At 46.4% G+C, this 24746-nt stretch overlaps 2 protein-coding genes across 6 annotated transcripts in view; both read right to left on the reverse strand.

The window, feature by feature from the left end:
• Positions 1-439: 439 nt before the first annotated feature.
• sltm (SAFB-like, transcription modulator) lies at positions 440-16719 on the reverse strand. Of its 2 annotated transcripts, none has more exons than XM_062523954.1 (20): positions 16537-16719; positions 15428-15515; positions 15268-15323; positions 15120-15147; positions 13166-13742; positions 12380-12423; positions 9920-10032; positions 9439-9588; positions 8537-8652; positions 7984-8168; positions 7768-7862; positions 7368-7421; positions 6351-6499; positions 5866-6046; positions 4307-4431; positions 3924-4094; positions 3207-3557; positions 1814-1955; positions 1429-1598; positions 440-1073 (listed from the first exon to the last, which is right to left on the reverse strand). In XM_062523954.1, the coding sequence occupies exons 1-20, from the start codon at positions 16699-16701 to the stop codon at positions 965-967; spliced, it is 3069 nt and encodes a 1022-aa protein (XP_062379938.1). In that variant the 5' UTR covers positions 16702-16719; the 3' UTR covers positions 440-964. The 2 variants fall into 2 exon arrangements, with proteins under 2 accessions (XP_062379938.1, XP_062379939.1); XM_062523955.1 differs by having other exon boundaries at positions 7990-8168; positions 16537-16718.
• Positions 16720-19157: 2438 nt separating this feature from the next.
• rnf111 (ring finger protein 111) overlaps positions 19158-24746 on the reverse strand; it is a 45572-nt gene continuing 39983 nt past the window's right edge. For 2 of the 4 annotated variants that reach the window (XM_062523960.1, XM_062523956.1), the window contains 5 exons: positions 24371-24451; positions 24132-24227; positions 23584-23670; positions 21224-21327; positions 19158-20154 (listed from right to left, as the gene is read on the reverse strand). In XM_062523960.1, coding sequence (XP_062379944.1) covers positions 20037-20154; positions 21224-21327; positions 23584-23670; positions 24132-24227; positions 24371-24451 — 486 coding nt within the window. In that variant the 3' untranslated portion in view covers positions 19158-20036. The remainder of the gene's footprint in view (positions 20155-21223; positions 21328-23583; positions 23671-24131; positions 24228-24370; positions 24452-24746) is intronic. The other 2 variants (XM_062523957.1, XM_062523959.1) reach the window with 2 other exon arrangements.

Below are 24746 nucleotides of genomic sequence, written 5' to 3' on the forward strand. Positions count from 1 at the left end.
GCGTTCTGTTGCCAGAAAGACTGCTGTGTCTCCCAGCATAGTCTCAAGAGCATGGAAGAAATTCCAGGAGACAGGCAGTTGCTCTAGGAGAGCAAGGCAGGGTGGTAGAAGGTCCTTAACCCAGTAGAAGGACCAATATCTGCTCCTTTATGCAAGGAGGAACAGTAGGAGCCCTGCTAAAGCCCTACAGAATGACCTCCAGCAGGTCACTGGTGTGAATGTCTCTGACCACACTGTCAGAAACAGACTTCATGAAGGTGGCCTGAGGGCCCGATGGCCTCTATAGGGACCTGTGCTCACTGCCCAGCACCATGGAGCTCAATTAACATTTGCCATAGAATACAAAATTGGCAGGTCTGCCCTTAATGATCTTTGGCGTCAGCTCTGAGGAGGTTAAAGGGCAGCTGGACAGGAGGGAGAACAGAGAAGCACAAAAAGGTCAAAGGTTACAAGTTCAATAGTTTATTATCAACTCCCAAGTGTGTCCAAAAAGCAGCGCATGGAGACAGTTCAGCAGAGTGAGGGTAGGGACACACACAACACTCGCTCACACACACGCGCTCGCACACGCCACAGGTCTGGGGAGAGGTTGGGAACCACCCACACACACACACACACCCACCCGTTTACGGGAAACTTTAACTGTACAGATGTCTTCCAGGGGTGGAGGGTGAGGAAGAGTTTGCGCACTGGAGTTGATATCACATCACAGCAGAATAGATGGGAGTTCTCTACTTACAAGGCATCTTGCCTCTACAGTTATGTTTTTTTTTAAAAAAAACAACAAAAAAAACAAGCAAGTCTGTACAGGAACCTACTGCCCAAGATCCAACTGTAAAAACATCAAAATACCCATCTTGAAAAAAAAGGGGAGAAAAGTAAAAGGTTCTTCAGTTTGTATAAAAGGATTTGCTTTTGTGGAACAGGCGAAGTTCAGCGTTGGGGTCAGGGTCTGTAGAACCTTCTAGAACCGGCGAGGCGCTCCTTTGAAGGATTTGAAGCCGCCAACGTTACCAGGCGACAGGGAAGAGTTGGTGATCTGCACAATCCGATTCATGCCACTGGAGGAATGACTGTTGACACACATACACACACACACACACACACACACACACACACACACGTAAGCAACACTCACATGTTGATGTAATCAAATACTGTATGGGAATACTATAGAACATGATCAGGTTCTCTACTCCAACTGAACCTTAATAGTCAGGAGTACTGCAACAGGGCTGCTCAGCCAGGTCGTGTGTGTGTACACACCTTGAGTGAGGGGCCATCATGCCGGGCCGTGAGTGTGTGTGTGTGTGTGTCTCTCTGGAGTGAGGGGCCATCATGCCGGATCGTGTGTGTGTGTGTACCTTGAGTGAGGGGCCATCAAGCCGGATCGTGTGTGTGTGTGTGTGTGTGTGTGTGTGTGTGTACCTTGAGTGAGGGGCCATCATGCCGGGCCGTGTGTGTGTGTCGGCCATCCTGCGGCCGTCGCTGAAGCTGGACGAGTGGCCTCCGCCGTGAGAGGCTCCGCCCCACTCCTTCCTGGGGCCGGGCTCTCGTCCGTGACGCTCAACCACCACCTGCCGACTGCCACCAAAGTGCTGTTGCGCGCACACACACACACACACACACACACACACAATCAGTGATCCAGCAACTCATACACATTGGCTGTTGTTTCAAAGATCCATATCCTTTCCAATGAACTACCAGGGGTAAAGAGCCACAAATATCATGCCCTTCTGCAGTTCTTTGCCAGTGGAGGGGAAAGCCTCTGTGTGTGTGTGTGTGTGTGTGTGTGTGTGTGTGTGTGTACCTGCTCTCCCATCACCATGGATGCGCTGGAGTCTCTGCTGCTGAAGCTGCTCCTGCCCCGGGTGGCCGAGGAGGCTCCTCTGATGGGCGGCCCGCTGGGGCCATCTCTGTCTGAGCGTTCCGGACGCATCCGCACCGCCCCACTGGAACACAACACCAGTCGTTATGGTTACTGGCTATTGCTAAATGGCAGAACACAACACCAGTCGCTATGGTTACTGGCTATTGCTAAATGGCAGGTGCCTTTGTCCACAGTGACATACAAATAAAAACAAAACAATTATTATTTTATGGCCATTTCATACTCTGTTCTTTGTCCTGTATTCAAGCTTTATGCCCTGAAGAAGGCCATGTGGCCGCAACGCGTCGGTCCTTGCCATTTACTATTAAAGGCTTTATTTTTCCTCAACTGAGTGCCTTTGACCAACTTCTTTTCCTTACTTCAATTTTTGCCCGGCCTCAAAAGAGCACCAGTGTGGAATATACTAAAAAAAATGTACTACTCCTAGTAGCGCTCTCAGTACTTTCTTTTTTTGTCAAAACAATTATTAATTTAACAGTGAACAATTTCAAAACATTGGTCAGACTACCCACTAGAATACACCTTAAGTCATTACATCCACACCGCTCCAGCAACATTTTTAACCTTCACGTGCCTGTTATGATGTTGGCTATGTTACAACACATACGATGAGCTGGATAACTAGTCAGCATCACTGCGGAGGACTTCTAGTTTGGCTCTACGGTCGACCAATCACAGCTTATGTATGCAAAGTGCATCTTTAAAGCCAAAAGTCAACCGAGTCATTATCACAGCCTCGTAACTGCGTAGCATCTTTATAGGCCTCTGAGGTCCACCTGTAACAAGGTCCCAAAGCTGCAATCTTTGCCCTTATTCGGTTGTTAAGTCCGACGTCACAGACCCAGCAGCTATTTTGTGAAAAGACGTTTATTAGCGCAGCCAGACGGGTTTTGCTACTTGTAAACTTTGTCATCACCACCTTCGTTTTAGCGGTTTTAAAACAAAATCGCTAAACTTTAACAAAGTAATCACTGTAGCTATGCAGCCAGATGATATATGAATGGGTAACGTCCAGGCTTCTGCGAAAAATATAGATTTGATTAGGTTGAGGCAACAAGTCTGTATATGATGACAATTTTCTTAAAGGCTAGTCAGAATAGCGGAAAATAATAGTTTATTTTACGGTCTACGGAGAATAACATGCGAGTTTGAAAGCCGTTGGACCCGGAAAACTATTTATTATCCCATTATTACATCATCACTTAAAAACCGAATAATCCAGACGTTCCTTATAAGGGCAAAGATGGCGGCTTTGGGCCCTTTTTGTAGGTGAACTTCAGAGGCCCACAGAAGACCACAGGAGTTCTCTTACCGCATGTCTCCCTTGTTGGAGCTCATTCCTCCGTCACTCTTCCAGCCGGAGTGTGTGTGCGTGTGCGTGTGTGTGTGCGCGTGCGAGGGCTCTCGCGGGGAGCGGGTGTGGGACAGGTTGGGCGGGGGCGGGGCTCGGCCCGGGGCCGGCCGCTCGGGGAGCGTGACGGTGCGGCGCTGGTCGCCGCGGCGATCGCCGTCCCGCATCTCGGCGCGCTGGGGAGGAGGCGGCGGCGGCTCCTGACGCCTGACGGGGTCAAAGGTCTTGGGGTAGCGCTCGAACCCCGAGCCCTCGCGCCGCTGCGCCGGGCGACTCTTCTTGGCGTCGGAGTCGCTGTCAAAGCGACCGCGTCTGCAGGGGAGCGGAACATCAGTTACACACACTCAAAACTCTAAATAAATTAAAACACAAATAAACAAACAAGCAAACAAATAAATACATACATACAAAAAGTATGTCCCACTCAGGCCAAGTTCATATACATTCAGCTATCCAGGACAATGGAGGGGCACGTCACTTACACAAACTCAACAATCAATCAATAAATCAATACCATGCATTGAAAAAAGGAAAAAAATCAACTCAGACCGAGTTCATAAAAATCCAGTTATTCAAGAAACTACATAGTCACTCTGAATAACATCCCCACCCCCCAACACGCACACTCGCACGCACACACACACACACACACACAGAGAAAGACTCGTCTGGACGCACCTGTCAAAGGTGTTGGGCTGGGACGCAGAGGATTCTGGGTAGCGACTGCGGTCACGCGGTGTGAAGTCGTTGAAGCGGTTCTGCTGACGGTTGTAGTCGGAACCCTGATTCATCCGGCCCTCCGGCTCTGGGGGAACCTTCTTACTGCCGTTCCAGTACGGATCGTCCCTCCTGAACGAACACACACACACGAACACACACACACACACACGTCAGACCCATAGATCATGAGCTAGTTAGACCCATGGTCAGCAGCTAAACTGGCTGCTACAATAGCCACCCACTGCACTCATAGGTCAACCACCGTGGAATTTAAATAACCCACGGAGCTGCCACCTGTTCTCTGCTGATAAGTGTGTGTGTGTGTGTGTGTGTGTGTGTACCTGTTGTCCACATCTCTGCTCCTCTTCAGGTTGTTCCTCTTCTCCTGCTCGTAACGCAGCTGCTCCTGCTGCCTCCTCAACTCCTCCCGCTCACGGGCCAGACGCTCCGCCTCCTTGCGCCGCTCCTACACACACACACACACACACACACACACACACACACACACACACACACACACACACACACACACACACACACACACTCTCATTACAATTTTTGTGTGTGCTGTACACATTGAAACAAGATGTCTCTGTGTGTGTGAATGTGAGTATAAGTTAGTGTAAGTCTAAGTGTGTATGTATGTGTGTGTGTGTGTGTGTGTGTGTGTCATTACAATTTGTGTGTGCTGTACACATCTATGAGACAAGATGTCTCTGCTCCGTGCGCAAGTGAGTATAAGCTTGAGTGTGTGTGTGTGCATGTATGTGTGTTACTGAGTGAGAGAGTGTGTGAGTGTTAATGAGTGTGAGTGAGTATGTATGTGCGTGTGTGTGAATGTGTGTATGTGAGTGTGTATAGTGTGTATAGTGTGTGTGTGTGTGTGTAAGTACCTGTTCTATGCGTATGCGCTCCCTCTCCAGGCGCTCCCGCTCCATGCGAATGAGTGTGTGTGTATAGTGTGTGTGTATAGTGTGTGTGTGTGTGTGTGTGTGTGCTTAAGTACCTGTTCTATGCGTATGCGCTCCCTCTCGAGGCACTCTCTCTCCATGCGAATGAGTGTGTGTGTATAGTGTGTGTGTGTGTGTGTGTGTGTGTGTGTGTGTGTGTGTGTATAGTGTGTGTGTGTGTGTGTATAGTGTGTGTGTGTGTGTGTGTGTGTGTGTGTGTGTGTGTGTATAGTGTGTGTGTGTGTGTGTGTGTGTGTGTGTGTGTGTGTGTGTGTGTGTGTGTGTGTGTGTATAGTGTGTGTGTGTGTGTGTATAGTGTGTGTGTGCTTAAGTACCTGTTCTATGCGTATGCGCTCCCTCTCGAGGCGCTCCCGCTCCATGCGAATGAGTGTGTGTGTGTGTGTGTGTGTGTGTGTGTGTGTGTGTATAGTGTGTGTGTGTATAGTGTGTGTGTGTGTGTGTGTATAGTGTGTGTGTGTGTGTGTGTGTGTGTGCGTACCTGTTCTATGCGTATGCGCTCCCTCTCGAGGCGCTCCCGCTCCATGCGAATGAGTGTGTGTGTGTGTGTGTGTGTGTGTGTGTGTGTGTGTGTGTGTGTGTATAGTGTGTGTGTGTATAGTGTGTGTGTGTGTGTGTGTATAGTGTGTGTGTGTGTGTGTGTGTGTGTGCGTACCTGTTCTATGCGTATGCGCTCCCTCTCGAGGCGCTCTCTCTCCATGCGAATGAGTGTGTGTGTATAGTGTGTGTGTGTGTGTATAGTGTGTGTGTGTGTGTATAGTGTGTGTGTGTGTGTGTGTGTGTGTGTGCGTACCTGTTCTATGCGTATGCGCTCCCTCTCGAGGCGCTCTCTCTCCATGCGAATGAGTGTGTGTGTATAGTGTGTGTGTGTGTGTATAGTGTGTGTGTGTGTGTATAGTTTGTGTGTGTGTGTAGTGTGTGTGTGTAAGCACCTGTTCTATGCGTATGCGCTCCCTCTCGAGGCGCTCCCGCTCCATGCGCTCGCGCTCCAGTTTCTGCCGCTCCACCTCCAGACGCTGGCGCTCCCGCATCAGGTTCTCGCGCTCCTCGCGCTCACGCAGCAGACGCACGCGCTCCCGCTCACGACGCTCACGCTCAGCCATCTCACGCCGCCTAGCACACACACACGCGCACACACACATACACACCCTCGTCAGGTACAGGCATCTCAGTGTGGCGTGGGAATGAGGTGTGAAGTGAAGTGTATGCAATAGTGTAGCACTTGCACAGTCCTATTGTGAACTGTATCGCGGTGTGTGTGTGTGCGGGTGTGTGTGTGTGTGCGTGTTTGTATGTGTGTGTGCATTTGCCAAGTCAGTTTTCAGATATCTAATCCAAATTTTGAGATACTAATTATGATATAAAGCATCAACATTTTTTCAGGCTTTTTGGCAGAAAAAAGTGTTAGCTCATGTACCTGCGCAGCTCCATGGCCCTGTGGAAGCGCTCGAGCCGGACGAGCCTCTCCCTCATCTTCTGCTCCTTCATCTTGTCAAAGGGCAGGATGTCCTTGCTGCCCACCTTCCCCGGGAACACACGGCCCTTGTTTCTCATCAGATCCATCTGCTGTGAGCACACACACACACACACAAACATTCAGGGAACGTGTGAGTGACATTGCAACAGACACGGTAAGCCAGAGCCAGGGAGTGAGTGCAGTCTAAGTGGGTCAGAGCTACAGGCCAGCATAGAGCTAGCCAGAACACTGGAGAGGACAGGCTTCCAAAGGCCAAACGTATACCGTTAAAGGAACACACCATTTTATGAAATTGGGCTATTCACCGTCTCCCCTAGAGTAAAGACAATTTTGTCTACATGCATGCACTGTCTGAGTCTATATTGGGGCAAAGGACATGGCAAAACACTGCTATTTGTGTACTTGTTTTAGGGGAGAGCAGCCTAAAATCAACAGCAGGCTCACGGTAAAGCATCACACATGGCTTCTTTGCCCTCAATAATGTCATACAGATAATACTGGGTGGTTAGAGGTGGCAGTTTTGAGAGAAAATGGCCATAACTTGCACCATGTGACATCTCCAGACACACACGGGACGAGACCATTGACACTACTTTTACACGTGCTGTTCTGGAACTCAAATGAGCCTGTCGCTGTGGGCTATGCCACCTCAGTCCTATGTAAACAGAGTTAGCTGTGATCAGCATTTATAGCTAGTGACACAAACGCGTCATCAATTTGCTCTACAAAAACTCCAACTCTGCTGTATAAAACTCCAACTCCATTAGTTGAAGTCCAATTAGTTTGATTGAGCCGATCTCATTTGCCGATGTCTATGCGGAGTCTTTATGGATAAGGACTGCATGTCTTATTGTCATATAAATGGCATGTCCATGTGAAGCTGTAGGAGGTGACCCTGCTGTTAACATGGGGTGCAGTGCGGAGGGGTTTTGGGGGGTATAGAGCAGCACAAATCACCTCTGGGGGGATGAACCATCTGGGCCGACGCCCCGGCATGTTGGGGAAGCCAGGCTGAAGCAGAGAATAAAAAAGAGGAAGGATTTTACAACACCCCACTTCACTAACACACACACACACACACACACACACAGTACACCAACAGCAAAGGCATTAAATACCATGAAGGAAGTGGCAGCAACGTAAAAAAGCAACCTCCACCAACTGCTTCCCACACCAGAACCCTCTTTAGCAATTATAAAGTCAGTCATGCTGGAAGGACGGGTATGATCTAAAACCACCCCCACCCCCATAAACATACAATACAAAGAGATAACAAGGTCACAGTGCCATACACATGTTGAGCCTGTAAGAGTGTGTTGGGGTGTGTGTGTGTGTGTGTGTGTGTGTGTGTGTGTACCTTCTCGAAGCGTCCACGTCTCATGGGCGGCCTCATGTTGAAGTTCTCTCCTTTAGCCTGGTCAATCACCACCATCTTACTCGGGCTCTTGTCTCCTACACACACACACACACACACACACACACACACACATTAATTTAAACATAAGGCTACAACATCCACAAATGGCAAAAGTGCAGGGTGAACCCTCTGAATGCTGTGGAGATGAAGACACACCCTCACCGTCTTTGCCTCCATGCTTCTTCTTGTCGTCCTTCTTGGAGGCGTCTGCTGTACTGGAGCTGGAGGAGGGGGCGTCTGATTTGCCACCCTTGGAGTCCTGCTTCTTGGACACATCTTTTCCGTCCTTCTCTGACGGCTTGTCAGACTTCTTCTCATCCTTCTTGGCAGAAGTCTGGGTCCTGCGGAGAGTGAAGACAAAAACAAAACAAAAAGGGTGAGATTATTAAAAGAAAGAAAGAAAAAAAAACATCCTGTTCTTTTGTCACCTGTTACAATTCCTTTATCCTCTGCATGACTAACTTCATCTCAAGTTCACAGACAAATACATTCATAAGCTGTCAAAGTATCGACTGTAGCAGACACCACAGAAATAAAGACTACTACAGACCATTACTAAATCTAACCTGTGTAAAAATATTGTATCTTTTGGGCATCATACTTTGTTACAATCATCGTCCTTAACCACATTTTTTTTGTCGTTAACAAGTCGACATTTTTCTCCTGGTGTAGAGTGAGGACGAGTGAGTATAGCAGGGCGGCAGCTTACTTGCTGGTGGTCTTGGTGCTTGTGGGCGTGCGCTTGTCTCCAGAGGTTTTCCCAGAGCTGTTCTTGTCCTCGCCCTCCTTCTTGAAGGACTCCTTCTTGAATGGATCACTCTTCACCTGGAGTAAAGATGAAACGGTAATTAACTACCATATTAAATAAACTAACAAATCAAGCTAATTTACTGACTGCACTTGTATTGGACAGACACTCATATTTCAATGGACACTCAATTGAACCACTTTTCACACAACAACTAAACAGGGTAACCCAGGTTAACCATAGATTACGTTCAAAAACTGTAAACCATGTGGAAATTAAGTAGAAGGCAACATGAAGTTGGGTGCATATAAAAATGGATACATATTCTGACACAGCAATCAATACTGTGGAAAGTAAGTCTCTTCACTTGAACCACTTCACAGAAGCGTGAAGTACTCCCTCCATTGGTAAAGTAAGTTTGGGAGATGTGGAGATATTGCCCCCGTTGGTAAAGTAAGTTTGGGAGATGTGGAAATATTGCCCCCATTGGTGAAGTAAGTTTGGGATATGTGGAGATATTGCCCCCATTGGTTAAGTAAGTTTGGGAGATGTGGAGATATTGCCCCCATTGGTGAAGTAAGTTTGGGAGATGCGGAGATATTGCCCCCGTTGGTAAAGTAAGTTTGGGAGATGCGGAGATATTGCCCCCGTTGGTAAAGTAAGTTTGGGAGATGCGGAGATATTGCCCCCGTTGGTAAAGTAAGTTTGGGAGATGTGGAGATATTGGCCCTCCATTGGTAAAGTAAGTTTGGGAGATGTGGAGATATTGCCCCCGTTGGTAAAGTAAGTTTGGGAGATGTGGAGATATTGCCCCCGTCGGTAAAGTAAGTTTGGGAGATGTGGTAAGGCCAGAGCATACTCACCCTCTCCACGGAGATCTGCTGCCCGTGTAGCTCGGTACGGTCCAGGTGAGAGATGCACCTGGTCACCTCGGCGCTGGACGACATGGTGACCAGACCATAACACTTGGAGCCAGGACTGCGGGCATTGGTCACCACTTTAGCACTAAATACCTGAGGGATCAACATTCCAATTCTTTATTTGTATCAACAAGTAAGATAAGTATCACAAAAAGATCCAAACTTAGATTTACGAAACTTTCATTTAACTTTAAGCTGCATAATTTCACAAGGAGTTTAAAGTTTGGCATTTTCCAGCACATCTCAATTACAAATAAAGGAAGAACTTATACAAGTCTAAGCAGAGAAATGAAACAGATATTATACAGTCGAAAGTTTCCAATATTTACATATGATGCCGAGATGCTGTGATTACACATTACACTCCAATGCTTAACTGCCAATCTGTTCTATGTTAAAAGGGCAGAGCGGAGAGAGTCCTTACCTTGCCATACTTGCCGAAGAGGTTCTTGAGGTCGGCTGCTTTGGTGTTGGAGGACAGACCGCTCACCCACAGGTTGCGAGTAGAGCTACCTGCTCCGCCACCACTGGCTCCACCTGACAAGACCAGATAAGAGTCACGCACGCTACATCACAGCAACATCCACATAAACATCAACACAACCATCATACTGCACTAGCATCAACACAGGGACAGCACTGTAATGCTAGCATCAACACAGGCACCATACTATATAATGCTAGCATCAACACAAACACAACACTATATAATGCTAGCATCAACACAGGCACCATACTATATAATGCTAGCATCAACACCAACACAACACTATATAATGCTAGCATCAACACAGGCACCATACTATATAATGCTAGCATCAACACAAACACAACACTATATAATGCTAGCATCAACACCAACACAACACTATATAATGCTAGCATCAACACAGGCACCATACTATATAATGCTAGCATCAACACAAACACAACACTATATAATGCTAGCATCAACACCAACACAACACTATATAATGCTAGCATCAACACAGGCACCATACTATATAATGCTAGCATCAACACCAACACACTATATAATGCTAGCATCAACACAGGCACCATACTGCATAAGAGAACCGTTTCCATTGTAGGAACTGGTTAATATACATAGCATTGCGATTGTGCCTCAAAACATACTTCATAGGGGTAGATCTTGTTAAACTTCCAGAGGCTGGATGTTTCTAATGTTAACACAAGGACTGAGAGGAGAGTGAGAGCAGGTTCCTGGGCAGGTTCCCGTGTCCTAGGTTTTACCCCAAATGTAAACAAGGCTAGCAGCAACACAAGCATAACACTAACTAATGCTATCCTCAACATGAGCACCTCACTGCATAATGCTAGCATCAACACTTGCAACAGACTGTACTAGTATAAACGCAGGCATCTCACTACATAATGCTATCCTCATCACAGGCATGATACTACGTAATGTTAGCATCAACACAGGCACCTCACTACATAATGCTAGCATCAACACAGGCACCATGCTATATAATGTTAGCATCAACACAGGCACCTCACTACATAATGCTAGCATCAACACAGGCACCATGCTATATAATGTTAGCATCAACACAGGCACCTCATTACATAATGCTAACATCAACACAGGTAGGTCACTAGATAATACTAGCATCAACACAGGCACCATGCTATATAATGTTAGCATCAACACAGGCACCTCACTACATAATACTAGCATCAACACAGGCACCATGCTATATAATGTTAGCATCAACACAGGCACCTCATTACATAATGCTAACATCAACACAGACAGTCAATACATAATGCTAGCATCAACACAGGCACCATGCTACATAATGTTAGCATCAACACCTTACTACTTATAATGCTAGCATCAACACAGACACCTCAATATATCATGCTAGCATCAACACAGGCACTGTGCTATATAATGCTAGGATCAACTCGAGCATGACATTACATAATGCTAGCATCAACAAAGGCAGCATGCTACAGAATACCAAAAAAGGCATTATGCTTCAAAACACTATGCACATTGTACAACAGAATCCTACCGCTGCACTACACCCTGATGCAGTACAAGTATGACTACATGCATTGTGCTAAAGAACTAGCATTACAAACAAAACATCATCCAACATGCAACGCTAGCATCACCAGCAGATGCTAAGCACCGGGTTATAACATGGAGACAAGTGCACACTAGTGTCAGACATAGGTTATGCAGCAAATCAAGATCAATCATCAGTCCTTAAGTTAACAAGAGGCAAAACAACCCTAGGACAGGTTGAGCCCCTTTTTTCCTCTGCAAATAAATTGGCATAACCTACAAGGTCTAATGGGTCAGACTGCACTGGTATAAACACAGGCATCTCACTACATAATGCTATCCTCATCACAGGCATAACCTACAAGGTCTAATGGGTCAGACTGCACTAAATCTGAATGATGGATCATCAAAGCCCTATTGAAGAAAATGGACCTAAACCAATAACCCAGAGGTGACCACAAACAGTGCTTTGTTTGGTACTCTGTTAAAAGTGATCTGCATGATGGCCTGCAGTTACGCTAATTTCAGTTACAAGGGGTAATCAGAGGTGTGTTCCGATTCTCAAGCATAGGCAATAAATTGCGAACAGTTTTGCCTCGAGTTCCCCATGAACATTTGCAAACACTTACAAACAGTTTAAGGAGGTAGTGCTCTGCAAACTTAGTGTTGAAACTAAGAGTTACTTTTAAAATTCAATGTTTACACCAAAATCATTCAAATTCACTGTTCCGAGAAAATTCGTCATGAACTTTTGCCACCATTTACTTAACTTGAACGCACCTCAGCCAATTTTGAATGAGAAACCCCCAAAAAACCCACAGTCCACAGAGCAAGCGTCAGTCTTACCTTTTTCATCTTTTGTTGCCTTCCCATCCTTGTCCTTGGAGGAGCTAGAGGCCACACGTTACGAAAGTAACACGGAAAAACATGAAATGAGTGCCAGATTATGGAGACATGTTTGGGATTATCAGTTACACCATGTTAAAGAACATCTGTGAGAAAAAAAATATATTTATGTTCATAAGGAAATGTGGGCATTTCTGTAGGCCCTATTCGCGTTTTAAAAAGGAGAGAGATATGGTCCCCATAGTCTTGATTTCTCCCATAACGGCTTCTGTTCATTTGCTTTTCCACAGGTGTATGGTGTAAGGTGGGGTGGGGGGGTCTGGATTTTCTGCCAATTTACATCCCCATGACCAATGCAATCCTCTGGATGGGGTCAACTTCAGCCAAAAACCAAAAATTTCACTTCACTTCAAAGGACTCTGACCAACCCTCTGCCATCCCATCACATCACATCGGGACTACAGCTCGTTTTAGACCCAGAAAGAGGGGCTCGAAAGGGAATTTTTAAAAGGTGCTGGAACTGGATTTTTCTCTGTTCATCTCCTGGATAACGTCACCAATTAACCAACTTCCGAAAAAAAAAAAGATTAAAAAACAAAAATGTGTATATTTAAAAACAAAAAAACATAACCAAACAATAGGTATCAGCCAGTACACCAATCAACTTTTTAATGAAGGAAAAAAATCTTGCTGCTACCCACAATGCTCTGCGGTTCTTAGCGTGTCGGACCTTGGTAGTAGAAGCAGTAGTAGTACCTTTTAAAGAACTGACATAGAAAGACAAACCTCTTAACTTGACCTGCCGCCCCAGCAGACGAGGGGCCTTTCTTCCCAGAATCCTTCTCTTTGTCTCCAGTTTCGGCTTTCTTTGAGGCCTCTCTGCTCTCCTTCTTGCCGCCGTCTTGCTTGAGGCCGTCCTCCTTCTTGCCATCCTTGTGGCCGTCCTTGGCCTCGGCCTTGGCCTCATCCTCTGGGCTCGTCTGGCTAGAGGGCTCCGGCTCGTCCGTACCCTTCTCGGCTTCCGTATCTGGAAGTTTCACATGTTTACCTGTTTCCAGGAGGTCGTCCCCATCCACATCCAGGGTGATGGCATCTTCAGCTTGGATAGTGACGGATATGTTATCATCCTCTGCGTCGGGCTCAGCCTCAGCCTCGGCCTCAGCCTCGGCCTCTGCCTCAGCCTCAGCCTCACACTCAGCCTCCATCTCGGGTTCTGCCTCAGCCTCCGGCTCGGCCTCTTGGGGGCCTCCGTCGGCGGGGGCTTCGCATTCCATCTCCTCTGCGTTATCGGCCTCAGGGAGGCCGTCTTCGCTGGGTAGCGCTTTAGAATTGTCACGAGTACCGTCATCGGTATCAGTAACATCTGAGGGATTTAACAAGGAATAAAACATGGCAAAAAAAATAACATTGTTTAACATTCACATTGTGTTTTTTTTTCTTTTTTCTTTTTCGCTCTTTTTTTTTTTTGTTGGCACTATGTGACCTAGAAGGGATAGAAAGCATGTTTAGGGTTAGACGATCATCGGATGGGAGGGGAGAGAGAAACCACAGGTACACAAAGAACAAACATTTCTTCGATGGAGAACAGTGGTGGTGGTGGTGGTGGTGGTGGTAGTAGAAGGCAGGTAGCGGTAGGGAGGGATAGGAAGGATGATCAACCATCATCATCGGGTTAAACCACCAAACACCTCTATGGGGGAACATCAGCCACACCGCACAGCCATGGAGGGCTGCCCTTCTTCCACATCCCTCGTCTCAGTCCAGAGGACTTCGCCCGCTGGGAGTGATGGGTAAACCACTCCGCAGGGGGAGGGGGGGTGGGTGCGTCTCGTGCCTCAGTCGAAGGGAAAAAAGGTCCAGTGTGTGCAGTCCTGCAGTCCTGTGATGCAGACGGAGAACAGCTGTGCTCCCCTGGCCTCCGCTCTGCAAATGGAGGCCGTCCCATGACTGTCCATGATGCCGTTGCTTCTTCTTTCAATCGTTGCTTGGGCCTTTCGGAGTGCTCCTTGTGGCTTGAAGGAAAGTGTGTATTGGGGTTAAAGATGGGGTGGGGTGAATATCCTGAGATCCAGAGAACTGTCTCATGACAGGCAGGTCAAGGCACATATTCCTCAGGGGAACTTGGAACCTTAGACCTGGAAGTCTGAAGCCGAGGGGGGGGGGGGTCCTCGGTATCACATCTCCTCAGAAGCAGTCGGCTCAAACGTCAGGGTGGTCATCAGGGGCAGAGGACTCTACATCAAGAGGTCATCAGACGGTCCACCCATGTCCCCTGCGACATGTCGTGCCAGTGGGCTAGGGCACATCTGGCCAGCAGTCTACAGCTGGATCACGTTCCACTCGTGTCCAGGCGACTGACCCTAGCCATTCTGTTCCCCCCTATTTGTCCAAGATGTCTAGTTGGTTCGACGAGATGTAGCAAACAAATCTGTTGTGTCCTTGGAAGGCCTGAAGGCATCAGTCCTCTCCGTGAGCTTCAGGGTGAGCATTCTTGCTGCACCCCACTGTCCAGTATGGTGACATCAGCTTTGTTTGAAGTGCTGACTGGAAGTGTGAAGAGTCCCTTTAAGGGAGCAAGATGTGTCCTGACAAAGCAGTGACTTGTCGATCCGCACAACGAAATGACATATCAAAGTATCAAAGCCATTGGGGATGAAGGGCATTTAGACACAGAGAGGGAGAACCTGAAAGTGTAAAGATAACGTGTTACCACGAACACAACAGATACTCAAAACTATACCTTTCTCAGACTCTTCCTCTTCCGTCTCCTGTGAGAAAAAAATACAGAACAGAAATAAATTCAATGCAAATTCAAAACATCACACACCTAAAATAGTTGAATTATGAAATCATAGTATCAGACTTGAAGGAAACGGTAACAAACTGACCTTGCAGAAGGATTCCTCCTCTGTAGGGTTGTCGGTGTCCGAGTCTACTTTCTTTCCTGTTCACAAGATAGCAATGCTTACTTCATCATCAGGCACTTCATATGAATACAGATATTAGTTATTTAAATTAAAAACAGTTAATGGGGCTGATGTCTCTCACCTTTGGTTTTTGCACCCTTGCGGGATGGGGTGTCAACTGAGAGAGGGATTTCAATATTGTCGGGATCGCCCCCTTCATCCTCAATTGCCTATGGATAAGCAACAGACAACGAATTGAATTGTTTTTACAACACAATGTCATTAGATTCACTGAGCCAAATACCTCAGTTTAAATTCAAACAGTATTTTGAACACCAGCTACTAGTACCCAAAGCTGTTGCCCATCAATGCTTTTGGGCCCATAGGATTGGGCCTAAGGTTATTTGTCTGACAGAGATGGTGTTGACGACTTCACAGAAACGTCCAGTTGTCTTATGTTAGCAGTTACTAACAGTCAGTGCTACCTGACCACCGAAATAACGTTACCGAATTCACCGTTTTGACTTATTCGTGGTTCACGTGAACGTCAGGTAACTGTACCGCAGTTCGCGGGTTCCAGGTTAGCATAATGCTAACAGTACCAACGATGGCAACAAACAACTTATCTAATCAAATAAAAATGGCAAGGTTTAAATTAGTATTGATCAATTACTTAAGATATGTATCTATGCCCTGGCGTTGGTGAACACCAACGTGACAAGGCGACAGTTTTCATCTTTGAGAAATAATAACAATAATAATTGTTATCGATATTATTATTATTACTGTTGCTTCATAGATTTCATGTAGACATTCCGTAAACAAAAGCATGTGAAGAAAGGGAGTATTGGGTTTATGACTGGAACCACAGAGCAAGCAGCTAACCTTGAATGGCTTAACGTTACTAGCCATTTTGCCATTCAGCAGTCTAGCATAGCGAGCTAGTTCTAATCAGCATTCCGGACTTCCATTTTAACGACCTGCTAACACCAGCTACTGTTAACGTCGTACATATGGACAGGCTATGGCTACATTGAAATTGAAAGTTGATGTGTCAAAATATGTACAGCTTAGTCAATAAAGAATAGCAGGCAACATACATTGCTCAAGATGACCTTATTAACATTAACACGGTGCACAAGAGCTTTGCAGCAGCAGCAAAGATGCTAACCAGTTAGCAAAACACTTTGCAACATTAGCTAAGCATGCTACACAGCGTCATCAGTAAATGCTACAACTTGTTACCATTACCTGCTTCAATCTGGCGATAAGAACATTCTTCACCCCAGTGACATCTAAATTCCTGCGCTTGAGCTCTGTTTTCAAATCAATAACACGCAAATCCACAATTTTCTTTGACTCCACCGAAATGGCACCCGACGCCATTTTAGCTATCGCTACCGCGACAGTGAGCATCACATTGAGCTTCGCAAGCACAATGGAGAATACAAATAAACAATCACCCGGATGTAGAGGCAGATGTTACGTAGTCGATGACGTTCCCATGTTTCCTCAACCCCTCAAATCCTGGCGCAGATATCTTCATTAGAATACACAGACAAACTATTGCAAATTCACAGCTTAAAATGAACAACATTACATTACATAAAGACAAGCTGAAACCTATCCATCCTGTAACCAAGGTGTGTGAATATATTCAAGGTGAAAAGTTCCTGTGGGCCTGAGTGGTAGGTAGCCCATCTTCAGTTACAGAAAGTAGGCCTAATCGAATGAGGACCAAATTAAACTAACCCTGAACTAGACCCACAACCACACATCCCATCATCCAGAAGTAGCTGAGGGACAGACAGCAGGTGGCTCTGCAGACCTGTGTGACAGAACCGGGCCAGGTAGGTTTCCACATTTGAACTGTGGCATGATAGGTCTCTGTAGTATGCCGTGGATACAGCTGTGTGTAGGCCATGATTATAGGTGTCTCTCATGCAGCGTTTATGCGTCCTCCCTCGCTCCTCACTGATCTACATAAAGAATGATGGAGCGGCAACAAGGGATAGTCTAGCCCTTCCTCTATCTTTCTTTATGTAGATCAGTGAGGATCGAGGCCAGAGGAGCGAGGGAGGATGTATTTCGCTGCATGAGAGGCACCCACTGTGTCTGAATGGGGTGGGCACGAGTTGATTCAGACAGGAAGGCTGCTACAACACTGTCTACTGTAGGGGCCCACTCTGCTGGTGACTTTGACTGACCTACACTGATTAGATCAATTCATTTTGATCAATCTCTTCAAAGACATTTACTCGAGTGATAAGCACTCTAGCTTTTAGGTGGTGTGACATGTGTGAGAATATGCATGTACAAAAATCTTCTCTTAAATAGAGAAAGTTAGCAATAAAAAGATCACAGGCCCGATCCCTAAGTAGATTCAATCAACACACATCAAAAAGTCACAAAGTACAATAACAGAGTGCTGATCTGAGATGCTAAGATCGGTGGGTGCCCATGAGGATAACAGGAGTTATACATGACATGTCCAATATGATACTGAACACAAGCAGTTTGGGACGTTAGCATTTAAAAACACTGATCTTTTTTCATCTAGCCTGTGGGAAGACTCACTTTTGCTTTTAAATCTAAAGAGGAAAAAGCAGGACACTGAACCACAGCAAAGCCTTACTGAAATGACACACCAGACACAAAGAAACAGTTACCTAATTTTTATTAATATCATTATTTTAAAACTAATATAAAGCCCACGGAATACCCTCCGGCGGGCCCTTGAGTCTATGAATGCATGGCTGCCAGCCCTCAGTTCTGCGCCCACCATGCCATTCAGATTCATTACAGTTGTTTTGCGTGTGTCTGCCGCCGCCTTGCCTCCGCTTCCCCCTCAGAGCTCAGGAGCGCTGGAGCCCAGATCCATGGCCAGAAGCGCTCACTTGCTCGTCTGTCCGTCGTTCCGTCTGTCCAGCACAGCTGTGTGTCAGCGTGGCCTGAGCGCGCCCGATCGCTCACTTGTCCGTCCGTCCGTCCGTCTGTCCGTCTGTTCAGCACACCAGTCTCTTATGTGCAAGTATATGCAAGTTAGCTAGAGAATAACATTAGTGTTTCATTTCTGTGGCGGTGAAGAGGGCCTCTACCGCCACAGTGCTTAAGAAAAGAAGACCAGAGAGAGAGAGAGAGAGAGAGAGAGCGAGAGAGGGAAGAGAGTGAAAGTGGGAAGGAGATGGTGAGAGACAGAAGGAGACAGAGAGAGACAGAATGCAGAGGGAGAGACAGAAGAGGGGGGAGATGGACTGCTCCTTTCTCCTCAAAATGGATGCATGTGAGGTGTAAGTTCATGAAGAATGCTGGGCTGGGCTGGGGTGGATAGTTGGGGGGGTGGGGGGGTTCTCTCTCGCTGGGCTGAGCTCAATGCTCATGTGACATCAGATCAGTCTGTGTCCATGTGATGTTGTTCCCGTGGGAACCACTCAGCACGACCCCATGACCTCTTATTCAGGCATGGAGGACGGGGTGTGACGTGGGGCGGTGGCTGGCCTCAAGGGTGCAGACGTACAAACACACACACACACACACACACACACACACACACACACACACACACACACACACACACACACGCACACGCCACTCTCATCAGGGCATCAGTCCTTTTGCACTTAAAAAATAGAGGAACAGTCTAACACAGAAAAGTGACATTCATACAGTTCTTTGCCTCAAAAATACATTTGATTAAAGAATTGTGTTAAGTGACACGTTAAATCCATGAGAGAAGGGCCTGGACTGGTGGGACACATTGGGGAGTTTATGTATGTGTGTGGGTGGGTGTGTGTGTGTGTGTGTGTGAGTGAGCGGGAGGGTGGTTGGGTGATACAGTGTGATGTGTGGGTATGTGTGTGTGTGTGGGGGGGGGGGGGGGGGGGGGGGGGGGGTTTGGGGGTGGGGTGGCATGTCCATTACTTGTAAGGGGAAGTGATTTAATGGTGAGGTTGTGCTCACTATGGCAGCAGCCAATCTCGCTAACATGATATCTTTCTCTTTTTTTTTGTTTTTCCCCATAAAGGAATGTCATGAATCACTCGGGGGAGGAAAAAAAAAAAAAAAAAAAAAAAAACTCTAACAGATCACATCATCTAAAATGTAAACTAATCGATATACTGATACGGAGAGTGAGTCCTGCAATGCATGTTTTCATCAGAAACGGAGGTCGACATTCGTGTCCAGTAAAGCAAGGCATTAGGTATAACGTTATAAAAAATGCTGCTCTGCTAGAGCGGCTCTCCTTGCCTGGCAGTTCATGGGCTGGGGGCGCCAGCTGAGTTCATTATATGTGCAAAGAAATGCATCGCAAGGAACCATGCAATAAACAAAAACAAAGAAATGAAAAAATAAAATTAAAAATGAAAAAGCTTCATAAATACAACAAATTCACAATTCCACAATGGAGACGTGGGTTTCTAGCCGAGCGGGCAGGACGCTTGAGTCTGAGCCAGGGGGGCGGGACTCCTCTCCTTTCCTCTCTTCTGGTTGGTTAAAGTTCATTCTCTCCTTTCTTCCGACTGGCTGAAGTTCATCCTCTCTCCTCCCCCCTTCGTGACGTGACATAACGGTTGGCGCTGGGGGGTGCGGGGAGTGATGCCATCTTTGGTTGAATGTGTTACTCGAGAAGAAAGAGACAAAACGGAGAGAGAGAGAGAGAGAGAGAGAGACAGAGAGAGTGAAAAGAAAAGCTAAACAGAAGGGTGGGGAGTGTAGGAGTTCCTCCACGAAGGAACGCTGGAGGAACAGCATCAACTTTCGGAGGACAGCTGGGCCTCAATGTCCACTCTGCATATGGGGCACTTCTTATTGGTCAGCAGCCACTGGTCCACGCACAGCTGATGGAACAGATGCATACACGGCAGACGCCTGTGGGAGAGAGAGGGATGAAGGGAGGAAGAGTGATAGAGAGAAATGTAGAGAAGGAGAGAGAGAGAGAGATTGAGAGAGAGGAAGGTAGAGGAGGAGAGGGAGAGAGGTTCAACACTGTTATCAGACCGCTGTTTAACATTATTACATGATTATAACAATATAACACGTACAACGTTAAAATGCAAATTAAAAGGCAAGTTTATTACTTTGACTAGTTCAAAGTCTTATCTGCACAACATGTTTAGTACTTCATATCCGTTCTACAAGATCTCCATGCTTCACCCGTTTCACCTCTTCAACGCTTGGGGGATAAACCTACGCTGTCCAGCCAAAAACATCCCATTTGTATTTGGTGCCCAAGCACGAAAAATCGGCTAAAATGACATCAATCCACATATGCTTCTCGTGGATCCTACATTTAAGTCTTTATCACCTAAATGAAACATTTCCTTTGGCTGTGTTCTAGTATATTCCATGAAATGACCGAAGCACAACGGCTTCTGCCTCTCTGATTCCCTACCTAAACCAGCTGTGCATGTTTATGCTAATCCGGCTGTGCTAATACAGCTTTGCTAATACAGTTGTGCTAATTAATGCTAGTCTCTCTTACCTCATTAAAACAGCACTGAATACATTTACAGAATTACCTTCAATATCAGCTATATATGGTGCAACATTTATCTTAGAAAGATAAGGTCACTACAAGTGAGCAATGTCTCAGCAAGAGGATCAATAAAAAAGGACATAGGTTTCTGAAGAATATACATGCAGTTCCCACAAAAGACCAAGAGGGGGCAGAAGAATCCAAATTTCACTCCCATCACGAGCATAACTAAAAATGATAGGCTCACGTTTCTCCATCTGGATCTTGGACATATCAGACAGTCATCCTCCAATAAATCTCAAACCAGAAACCTCCCAAAGGTACACACTCACTCATACACACAGAAGGAAACACGCAAGTTATGCACACTCATACTGTGGCGGTCTACTATGGGTGTCCTCTCTCTCTCTTCTCAGACATGCTCTCTCTCTCTCACACACACACACACACACACACACGTACCTGACGTCCTCTCCCTCCTCCAGTATGGACAGGCAGATGGTGCACTTCTCCTCGGTGTCCTCCTCGGCTCCCTCGTCCTCATCCTGCTTCCCGTGCAGCTTCCTCTGTAGGAGCAACAACCACACAGCACACACCCCCGTCAGCTTCACCACATCTGTCTCTCACACACACACACACACATTCCTCACACACACACACACACACACACACACACACTCTCACACACATTCTCACGCTCACTCTCACACATAGCTCATACCATCAGCATATGGCAGGAGGCAGTTTTACCTGCACAAGCATGCGAACCCATTAGCATTAAAAGGTACCATTAGGGGGTCATATCAGCTATAAAGCTGCACGGTTTGGGTCATATCAGCCATGGCAGGACGATTTGGGTCGTATCAGCCGTAACTGCACGGTTAGGGTTATATCAGCTCTAACTGTACGATTAACGGGCATGTGAAGCTGCTCTGTTGCAACTCGTCTCCCAGACTGCGACTGATTCTGCAACGCATACAATCCAGGTGAAATGGGGATCTCCCAAGACCTGATCCGGATGTCTAGATGGCGTGGCAAGACTAGAGCTGAAGTGGATATCAGAAACCTGCACCAGACCTGATTGGATCTGTTGGAGAATCAGCAGCTGTGAGGATGTGACATCTCCACAGAATCAGGGAGAATAATGGGCACATGTCAGGGATGGAGGCCCAGAGGGATGGCACTGTCTCTGGGACAACTCTATCCAACTGTTACCAGTTGCAGACAGGCTCTGATAAGAGCAAATTTGGGGTCGGTGCTGAAACCCCCCAGAACTTTACAAAAGCACCAATCAATTCTGCTGCTTCCTGTTTTAATCATCAGCACTGATTGGACCACTGACCACCTTGCCTTTGAGGCTTTGGATGACCATACGCACAAGTCACATGACCATTCTTCTAGTTGTCCGCACAATGCAGAATTTACCAATAAAAGCTTGTATTTAATTCTACATGTTGCATTCACCACGGGCAGGTTAGTAGTGAAGGTGAGTCATGTAGAGCCAAGAAACATCAGACTGGCAAGGTCAAATCAGGAAGGGAACACGAGTTTCTGCGTCATAGTCGTCAGAAGTTTGTGTTTTAATGTGGACAGGTAAATCCGCATATCAAATGAAAACAGGGCCCGGGACGACAGTGTTTTTCCGTTTCAGAGGCTCAAAAAAGTAGTAGAGTAGAAGAGACGTGCAAATGTAACAAAAGTGTTTTGGATTCAAACACAAATGGCTATAGTGCAGAGGTAGTCTGAGATGTTCAGTGACCTGATGGGCTGATCTACTGGCAAACTCCCATCACTGCTGATTCTGTGGAGAAGACTGCCCCGGACACCCAAAAGTGTCAGCTTCACAAACCCCTCCCACACACACACCACCAACCACACACACACACACCCAACCACACACTTCCACGCCCCAAAAACAACGGTCTTATTTGTTCTGGAAAAAATGCCCTGCCCAGATAACAGCTGCCTGTGAGACGAATGTCTGTGCTACATCAGGGCTTTGTCTCACCAACATTTGAGGTGCGCTCAAAACAGCCCACAAACGCAAACGTTTTCATTTTTTTTTTTTTTTTCATTTCAAACTTTTCTGAACACACGCAATCTGAGAATGCATTCCTCTGCAAACAAACATGTATGGTAGACTTAGTCTAACCATTTAATTCAAATGATTTGGAAGTTTACACAAAACTGTTGACTTTTTGTTTTGCTTTTTGTTTTAAATTTGAATGTTCACGTTCACAGAAAACGCGTTTGCCTGTTTGCTGAAGTTGAACACATCTCAGAGCTTGGTCTTGAGATTGGGGGTCTGATCAGGAACCGGAGCAGAGCCAAAGCCGGGCCAGAGGCAGATGCTATGTGGAACGGCTATGGGGACCATTTAGGATGTTCCAGTCAAAAAAAGAAGCACCACCACATCACCAAACAACATACCCCATTAAAAACATAAGGCTAGGAGAGGGAAGCATCGTATACACACACACATAGCACAACATCAGCATTACAGTAACACGACTAGAGACCAGTATGAGTCTACTGTACTCTGCCAGGCTATTCTGACTCCCAAATAGAGCTAGAGAAACTACACCCAAGGCAGACACATTTGCCTTTCACAAACAGCAGCAGATTCTGGAGCGTTCCTGGCTCTGATCCAGGTCGATCCAGTCCAACCCGATCCGGTCCGTCCGACACCAAAGCCAGAACCGCTCCAAGGTCGGCTGCCATTTTGTTTTAGTTGTATTTTTTTTTTATTCTTTTTTTTTTGTGTGTGTCTTTCTTTTTTCTTTTTTTGTTTCCCAATTGATTGATGTGATTTTATTTCTCACCGAGGCTGTGGTTGCTTGCATATTTTCCCCAATAGATGAGCGTGTCTTGGGGGATAACTGTTCCTCAATGTCTGTCTTCCCCACCTTCTGGGATAGGTAGCAGGGGTCGGAGGTTAGGTCACTGGGGGGGTCAGGTGATCTCAATGCAGCAGCCTAGCCAGCTATCGCTAACTCGCTAACCAACCAACTCAATCAACACTACAATACAGCTGCTCTAGCTGGACTGGTATATACATCATTTCCATGGTATTTCATTTGTTGTAATGAATGAGAATGAATTAAATGTCTACAATTTGGTTGTGTATATGTGTGTGTGCGTGTGTGTGTGTGTTGATCAAAAAGTCAAAAGGTTAGACGGTCATTATTCTCCCTATCTCTGCACAAGATATAATCATGCTACAGTACCTGCAAGCAGTAAACTTGGTAAACAGTAAACTACTAACTGTGACATTATCTCAAAATACAACTGAACACACACACACACATACATACAAACACACACACACACACACACACACACACACACACACAGAAAGGGATGATCGTACCTTCTTGTACTTGTGAGGATAAGTGCACCTCTCTATAGTTCCCTGGGATGCTCCTCTGTTTACTGTGCTCAGCCTGTCCTCAATACGCAGGAGATCCTGGAACACACACAGACACACACACAGACACACAGACACACACACACACACACACATAGTGTGAGCACACAGTAAGCAGATGAAGAGTGTACAGGTGTTTGTGCTGTGCCGTGCAGGTGATGAGGCCGAGGCGGAGCAGTCACCTCGTAGGTGCGTCCGAATCCAGTCATCCTAGAAGAGATGTAACGGATGTGGGGGTAGGGCATCTCCGACATCCCCGTGTGCTGGGAAAACATCAACAACAACAGCACGGTCAACAACAACAAACAGCAACAACAATAAAGAACAACCAAACCAGGCCACGTTCACAATAGTTTTGCATCTGGGCAAGGCAATCCAGATCCTACAGGCCAATTTACACTCTATTTTGGAATGTCTTTCAGAAAACGCCTGTCTATTGTTACATAGAATCCCATTAGAATCAAAGCAGCAAATACCTGCGTTTTTACAAGCATTTTACATCAGACCTGCACGTATTTGTACACTCCACTTTGAGAGAGCACGTTAAGCGTGTACATA

Source organism: Sardina pilchardus, chromosome 21, assembly GCF_963854185.1.
Source record: "Sardina pilchardus chromosome 21, fSarPil1.1, whole genome shotgun sequence".
NCBI classification, from domain to species: domain Eukaryota; kingdom Metazoa; phylum Chordata; class Actinopteri; order Clupeiformes; family Clupeidae; genus Sardina; species Sardina pilchardus.